The sequence below is a fragment of the Myotis daubentonii genome, chromosome X (assembly GCF_963259705.1).
Source record: "Myotis daubentonii chromosome X, mMyoDau2.1, whole genome shotgun sequence".
NCBI classification, from domain to species: Eukaryota; Metazoa; Chordata; class Mammalia; order Chiroptera; family Vespertilionidae; genus Myotis; species Myotis daubentonii.
In genome coordinates this window covers 118680603-118688971 of record NC_081861.1, presented here as the reverse complement: position 1 = coordinate 118688971, position 8369 = coordinate 118680603, and the positions used below count along the sequence as shown (strand labels likewise).

Below are 8369 nucleotides of genomic sequence, written 5' to 3'. Positions count from 1 at the left end.
ATGGGCATGGTGACTCAGGCCTGCAAGGCAGTATATAGGCTGCCAGCTGTTAGCTGTCTCTCAACAGAGTCCAAAACCTGATGGGCACCCTTTCCTGCCCAGTTGGGCACCTGCCCCCTTGCCAGCTAGACACCCTTTACTTTTGGGGCCACCCCACACAGCTCCCTTCCAGGACAGCCAACATACATTCGAAACCTGCAAAAGAATCAAAGGTTAATATAACGTATCAATACAATGAAACATCATGGCTGCTTTAGGCAGCCGAATCTTCTGCTACTAAACATGTGACCCCATAAATTGTCCTTGTCTCTTTGGAGCCTTGTCCATGAAGATGCAGGCATTATCTAAGTGTATTATACAGTACTGTGGGGGCTCCTGGTGACAGGAGTGATCGCGAGCCATGTTACCGGCATCAGGCAGGTCGAGCACGCCGTAGCTTGAGCTTGAGCGGGTTGCATTGATCTCGATCGATGCTCCATTTGGTGATGAAGTCTTTCCGGGTCATGGATGGATCCGCTGACCGCACGTGAGTGTGGTGGACCCAGGTCGCGATGCCATCTACCTTGAGAGCGGTGGGGGTGGTCAGCACCACAGTGTAGGGACCTTTCCAACGTGGTTCTAGGGTCTCCCGGCGGTGCCTTCTGACGTAGACCCAATCTCCTGGTCTGTGCTGATGAGGAGTTGGGGTTGGGCTGGCTTCGTAGATGGCGCGGAGGCGTGGCCAAATGTCCTCATGTGCCTTCTGGAGCCCTCTCAAAGAAAGAGATAGTTCTTGATTTTCAAATTCAGCGAGAAGGTCAGCTTTAAGGTTAGGAATGATAGGGGGTGGCCTGCCAAACATGATTTCATAGGGAGTAAAGCCCAGGGTGTAAGGGGAGTTCCTTACCCGGTAAAGGGCATATGGTAGGAGAGCCACCCAGTCCCCACCAGTCTCCATGGTTAATTTGGTAAGGGTCTCTTTTAGAGTTCTGTTCATTCTTTCTACCTGACCTGAACTCTGGGGTCTATAAGCACAATGTAATTTCCAATTTGCCCCAATAGCCCTGGTTACTACCTGTGTTACCTGTGAAATAAAGGCTGGCCCGTTGTCGGACCCTATCATAGCAGGAAAACCATACCTGGGTAAGATGTCTTCGAGCAGCTTCTTGGCCACCGTCTGAGCTGTTTCATGCTTGGTTGGGTATGCCTCTACCCAGCCAGAGAAGGTATCTACAAATACTAAAAGATATTTATAACCATACTTCCCTGGTTTAATTTCAGTGAAGTCGACTTCCCATTGTGCTCCCGGTTTGGTGCCTCTGAGCCTGGTCCCTCTTTCATTTGATCCAGCTCTTGTGTTTGTGAGTTGACAGGTCTTGCAGGCAGATACAACCTGATCTATCTTGGTATCCTGCTGGTGAATCTTGATCCCAGCATGTCGAATTAAGTCCTTCATTTTCCGGGTCCCCAGGTGAGTAGACCGGTGCATATGTTCTAATACCGTGTCCCCGAGCCGGTCTGGTAGTATGAGTTCCCCTTCTGGTGTATGCCACCATCCCTTTATTTCATGGGCTCTGGGGAGCTTTCTGATGCGTTGCAATTCTTCCTGGGAGTACTTGGGCTGGTCTGGTAAGACTGGGTCCCCTGGGTCTGGGAGTTGTAAGGCCATGGTAGGGACCGAGGTAAGGGCTACTGCCTTCGCAGCCTGGTCAGCCTTTTGGTTACCTCTTGCTACCGGGTCATCAGCTTTCTGGTGCCCTTGGCAGTGGATTATGGCTAACTTGGCAGGAAGCCATAAGGCTGCAAGCAGATCGAGAATCTCTTGCTTATTTTTTATTGTCCGTCCCTCTGCCGTCAGCAGCCCTCTCTCCTGATAGATTGCTCCGTGGACATGAGCTGTAGCAAATGCATAACGGCTGTCTGTGTAAACGTTAAGCCGCTTTCCAGCCCCCAGCGTCAGTGCCTTAGTAAGGGCGATGAGTTCTGCTCGCTGGGCTGACGTCCCGGAGGGCAGGGCCTCCGCCCACACAGTGTCCGTTTCAGTGACCACCGCTGCACCCGCGTACCTGCACCCGTCCCGCACGAAGCTGCTCCCATCCGTGAACCAGGTGGCCTCTGCATCAGGGAGGGGCTGGTCGGTCAAGTCCTTCCGGAGTCCATGCACCTGCTCTAGGATTCCCGCACAGTCGTGTAGTGGGGCATCTAAGTCAGGGTCGGGCAGCAAAGTAGCGGGATTGAGGGCCGCACTGGGGTGGAACCGTACTCTTGGAGGGTTGAGTAGGAGGCTCTGGTAATGGGTTATACGAGCGTTACTCATCCATCTGTCAGGAGGCTGCTTCAGGACTCCCTCAATGGCATGTGGGGTTGTAATCCAGATTTCCTGCCCCAGGGTCAGTTTGTCGGCGTCTTTGACTAAGAGCGCTGTTGCCGCGATAATTCTCAGGCATGGTGGCCAGCCGGCAGCTACAGGATCTAACTTCTTGGACAAATAAGCCACTGGGCGGCTCCAGGGGCCTAAAGCTTGAGTCAAGACCCCTTTCGCTATCCCTTTGTGTTCATCCACAAAGAGGTGAAAGGGCTTTGTAATATCTGGCAGGCCCAGGGCTGGGGCACCTAGAAGGGCCTTCTTTAACTGCCTAAAGGCAGCTTCATCTTTCTCAGTCCAGTCAAACGCCTTTCCCTCTTTGGTAGCTTCATATAGGGGCCTGGCGATTTCGGCAAAACCCGGTATCCAGAGGCGGCAGTAGCCGGCCGATCCTAGGAATTCCCTTACTTCTCTTCGGGAGGTGGGAGTAGGGATTTTCAAAACAGTCTCTTTCCTGGCATCCGATAACCGCCGCTGCCCGCCCTCCAGGATGTATCCCAGGTAACTCACCCTTTCTCGACATAACTGAGCCTTCCTCGCGGATGCCCGGTACCCTAAGGCCCCCAGGGTGGCCAATAGATCTTGGGTCCCCCGCTCACAGTCCTTGGCTGTGTCTGCAGCAATCAAGATGTCATCTACGTACTGGAGGAGGGTGAGGTTGGGGTGTTCCCTTCTGTACTCACCCAGGTCCTCGTGCAGCGCCTCGTCGAAGATGGTGGGCGAGTTTTTGAACCCCTGGGGTAGGCGTGTCCAAGTCAGCTGTCCACTGAAGCCCTCCTCTGGGTCATGCCACTCAAAGGCGAACAGGGACTGACTTTGAGGTGCTAGGGGTAGACTGAAGAAGGCATCTTTCAGATCTAATACCGTGTACCAGACTTTAGAGGGTGCCAAGGAGCTCAAGAGAGTGTACGGGTTTGGGACTGTTGGGTGTATGTCCATAACTCTTTTATTTACTTCTCGGAGGTCCTGTACTGGCCTGTAGTCGTTTGTCTGGGGCTTTTTAACCGGCAGTAGGGGAGTGTTCCATGCAGACTGGCAGGGAACTAACACCCCCAAGCTCTTCAGTCTCCTGATATGAGGCTGAATCCCCTTCCGTGCCTCCTGAGGCATAGGGTACTGCTTGATTCTTACCGGACCTTCTCCTGGTTTTAGTTCTACTAGGACTGGGGCCCTGTGGGCGGCCAGCCCCACCCCTCCTGTCTCTGCCCATGCTGTTGGGAATTCTTGTAGCCATTTGTCCATACTGCCCTCCACCAGGGAAGTCTTCTGGTAGAGGCGATATTCATCCTCTAGCCTCATGGTCAGGACCTGAATGGGGCGGCCCTCCTCATCGGTGACCTGAGGCCCCCCTTGTCTGAAAGTTATTTGAGCTCCAATTTTGGTCAGTAGGTCCCGTCCTAATAGTGGGTAGGGGCATTCCGGTATTACCATGAAAGAGTGGGATACCTGGCCTGTTCCTAAATCTACTGTCCTTCGGGTAGTCCATGAATACTGGCTCATACCAGTTGCTCCTTGCACCCAGGACTTTTTATTCGCCAGTTTTCCTTGCGGGGTACGGAGGACCGAATGTTGTGCCCCGGTGTCAACAAGGAAGTTAACAGGAGTCCCCTCCACTCTGAGAGTTATCCTGGGCTCGGGGAGGGGGTCCGAACCCTGACTCCCCTAATCACTCAGTTCACCCAGCTCTAAGACCTTGACTCGGTCAGTCCTGTCTCCCTTCTCACCGGCCTTCTTCGGACACTCTCGAGCCCAGTGCCCTATGTCCATGCAAAACTTACATTGATTCTTCCGTAGCCCCCGCCTCCCCTCTTGGGTGGTCTGCTTACCTCTTCCTTTATTGCTTGCAAGCTGTCGGAAGCGACGGTCTCGCTCCTTGGGGAAGTCCATGGTCGTAGCCAGCAGGACCCTAGCCAGGTCCCGAGCTTGCCTACTGCTAGAGGCAGCCACGACGCGAGCTTGCCTGTCTTCTGGAGACTCTCGGTTATTGTACACCTTCTCTGCCACTGCCAGTAAATCCTGTAAACTCTTCTCTCCCAACCTATCTACTTTTTGTAGTTTCCTTTTAATATCCGCGGCCGACTGGTTTACAAAGCTTATGATCACAGCTGCCTTGTTTTCAGGAGCTTCTGGATTCATGGGGGTGTAGGTACGGTAAGCCTCCATGATCCGTTCTAAAAAGGCAGCTGGAGACTCATCCCTTTCCTGCTGAACATTCCCCACCTTGGCCAAATTAGTTGGCTTTCTAGCAGCCATTCTGAGACCTCTCATTAGGGTCTGACGATAGACCGAAAGCCTCTCCTTACCTTCTGCCGTGTTGAAATCCCATTCAGGCCTAGTTAAGGGAAAAGAGACATCTATCTGGACCTGGTTGGCAGTTGGGTTTCCATCCACGCCTGGAACCACTTTCCGGGCCTCATTGAGGATCCTTTCTCTCTCTTCCGTCGTGAACAGAACCTGTAAAAGCTGCTGACAGTCGTCCCATGTGGGCTGATGGGTGAAAAGAACAGAATCTAGCAAGTCAATAAGTCCCCCTGGTTTCTCAGAAAACTTGGGGTTTTGTGCCTTCCAGTTATAGAGATCGGATGTTGAAAAAGGCCAATAATGATACGGTTGGTTGCCATCCGCATCCGGGGGTCCAGCGGCCCGTAAGGGCAGGGTCTTGATAGTGGAGTCAGGTGCTGCAGCAGACAGTTCCCGCTGAGCCCTTTGCCGGGTGAGAGGCGGGCCTCCTACCGAGGCCACTCCCGGAACCCCGCCCCCAGCCACTCCCAGAACTCCGCCCCCAGCCACTCCCGGAACTCCGCCCCCAGCCACTCCCGGAACTCCGCCCCCAGCCACTCCCAGAACTCCGCCCCCAGCCACTCCCAGAACTCCGCCCCCAGCCACTCCCAGAACTCCGCCCCCAGCCACTCCCAGAACTCCGCCCCCAGCCACTCCCGGCGTGGAAGGATCGTCCCTCCATGGGCTATATGGGGGAGGAAAGATTAGTTCTTCTTCAGTCCCCCCCTGCAGGATAGGGAGGGGAGGGGCCGAAGGCTGGGTGAGAGTCTTCCTTTTCTCCTCCTTTTCCGTTCTCTGCAAAGCAAGAATGGGCTTCGGCCCGGGAGGACGTGGAGGTAGGAAGGGCCTGAGCCAAGATGGCGGGTCTTCCACGAGGTCCTGCCAAGTAACAATGTAAGAAAGCTGACCAGGACGTCCCCCCCTAAGTCGGGAGACGACATCCCTGACTCGGCGGATGGTGGGGAGGTCAAAAGTCCCCTCCGGCGGCCACCCAACGTCCAAAGTTGGCCACTCCCTGGAACAAAAAGTCTGCCACCGGTCTTTCCGAACCTCTGCACTGAGGTCCCTGGCTCTTTCCCTTACCTCTCTGAAATGATCGACCATAATGCTTAAAGGGGTAGTGTGAGTCTGTCCCATAATGTCCGTCCAGTGAGTCCACAAAATAAAACCAAAAAGACACAAACACAAACAACAAACGGGCCCGAAAATACAGTCTTCCAACGCCATGGAAGCAGAACCAAAACAGGCTTCCAATTCCATGGAAGCCAAACCCGAACGCTAGACAATGGCCTTATACCAAACTAGCTAGCAGGAGCGACCTGCTTTCCGCGAGGGGCATATCCATCCCTCTGAGGGGCATATCCATCCCTCCTGGGGGGGCGGAACGTCTTCCAACTCCCCCCCGCCTGTGGTCTTTTGGGGTGCGTCCACCTAGACCCTCTCAGGCAATTACAGATTCCAGAAATGAGCTCACACTGAACAAAACACACAACAAACAAAACAAACAACACACCTACCCCTGCCGCGGTCAGTCAGACTCTCCGGATTGCGGGTCCCTCGATGGTCCTGGGAATCCCGGACGAGCCCCCAAAATGTTGTGCCCAGATTTCAAAGTTCCCAAGACCCCCAGGGAGCCAGTCAGTCCGATGCAAAAGCAAAGAGTCCTTTATTATGCAAGCCGGCCTGCGCTCCCCGTTCACCAGACCCACCGACACAGCGGAAAGTCCAGCGGCCGAGAGAGAGAGGCCTGATGGGACAGGGGGTTTTAAAGGGGGGTGGAGTGAGGGCAGGAGAGGGCACTGTGGGCCCGGCTGATTGGCCAGGCGCGAGTCGGTACAGGATGTGGTCATAGTGATGGCGTGCACTTCCCTTGATCACCATTGGTTAATTCAGAGAAATCCTGGGTGTGGCTAGCAGCGGCTTCTTCCCGTGAGGAAGCACGTGGCCCCATCCCAAAATGGAGGACCCAAGGCAAGATGGAGGGTGCACATGGTCCTGTCCCAAGATGGAGACCCCAAGGCAAGATGGAGGGCGCAGTCCTTGTCTGGCTCCTGCTGCTGCCGCTCGAACTCGCCACAAGGCAGGATGGCCCCCCACATGGGGCCCGGCGGTCGGCTCACGCAGGCCCCGGTCCCCCCCGACTGGGCCCCGAGGGCCGCATGGACCCTCGGCCTCAGCGCGGGCAAGCGGGGAGCCGACCACGGGGGAAGGGAGGAAAGAGTGAGGCGGTGAGGCCTTCCGCCCCCATGACCTCCCCCGTGGTCGGACGCCGCCAGGCCCCCACCCCTCGGCCCGCCGCCGGCCACCGCGCAGCCGGTCCGGAGACTCGACCGCTCCGGGGAGGCCAGGCCCTACGGCGGGCGCGGAGGGATTTCAGAGCCAGGCGGTCAGACTCCTCCCCCCGCACCGCCCGGAGAGGCGGGCGGTGCGCCTTTCAACCCCGCCAAACTCGGCAAAGGCTGCCGGGAGCAGAGCGGGCAGGCCGCGTGCGGTGACCCTTACTGCTCAGGTGGTGTCTCAGAGAGGCCAGGGCCTTGGGGTAATGGAGGAGGGTACAGAGAGGGCCCAGGTGTCTACCAGTGTCCAGGGCTGTTACACTGAGGGAGGCTGTGGGACTCCTCCCACAAAGGAGGGGGCCAAATAAAGTCCCAGCCCGGTGTTCCCCCTGGGAGGCTAGGGCTCGTCGCCATGATGAGTTGCACTGGCTTCCTCCCAGGCCATCTCGGGGAGGTGACAGATCCGGTCAAAGGGGGCAACCGCAGGTCAGCGGAGGGAGGATTTCCTGTTAAATTCGTGTTGTGCCAGGTTTCAGGGACAGACCGTTGAGGACTGTGGGCATGTGCCACCCTGTGCCAGTGGGGCCACAAGGAATCCTCCCTGCCTTAGCCAGTGTGCCTCCGGGTTCGATGGTCGGCCTGCACCAAAGGCTCCTGGAGTTGGTCATCGGTCAATGGGCAGGTACCTAGGTGGAAGGGTGGATCCCTTGCCCGGCTTGGTTCATGAGGGAGCAACCAATCGATGTGTTGCTCCCACATCAATATTTCCTCCCTCCCCCTCTCCCTCCCCCTCCCCCTCACCTTTCCCCTCTCTAAAAAAATCAACAGAAAAAATGTCCTCCTGTGAGGATTAACAACACCAATGAACAAAACAAGAATCCTGTCCATTTTCAGCAATACATTATCACACCTCAAGGATAGATGTCAGGCAGGGGTGCCCATCAGCCCTCACGCAGGGTTACCGGGGAAGTTAGTGCCTTGGTCTGAGGGGAGTGGTACCAGGCCAGCAGAAGGAGAAATAATGACCTCAGCATGCGTCCATTTGAGACCTCAGAATTGGATCCTGTGTGGAACCACCTGCCACAGGACCTCAAGCTGCTTGCCACAGCCTCCATACTTGAGAGACCATGGTCAGTCACATAAGATCCACTTCATTTCCTTTTTTTAGAGCTCAGGTAGTTTGGCTCTTACTATGAGGTGAAATCTAGCAATGGAGAAGCCAACCAAACATAAACAAAGGGGCCATCATAGTATTCTTTGAAACCCTTTGCTATCAGCTCAGGGAATCTCAGGGAAAGGCTGTCAGCTTGAGCATCCCTCCTCACTTCTTTATATCAAGTTTAAGGGAGGTGAGATGCTCAGTCTGAAGTTCCATTCAGGAGTCAACCAAAGGGGAGCAGTGTCAAGCCTTACAAGGAGCCAGGGTGAGGAGCTTGAGTGACAACTGTGGATCCAAAGGACCCCACTCA

General features: G+C 55.4%; 1 protein-coding gene across 1 annotated transcript; it reads right to left on the bottom strand.

The window, feature by feature from the left end:
• Positions 1-379: 379 nt before the first annotated feature.
• LOC132224140 (uncharacterized) lies at positions 380-5761 on the bottom strand. Its single transcript, XM_059679240.1, is given in 1 exon segment — positions 380-5761. A coding segment is annotated over 1 exon segment (5349 nt). The 3' UTR covers positions 380-412.
• Between the last annotated feature and the right edge of the window lie 2608 nt (positions 5762-8369).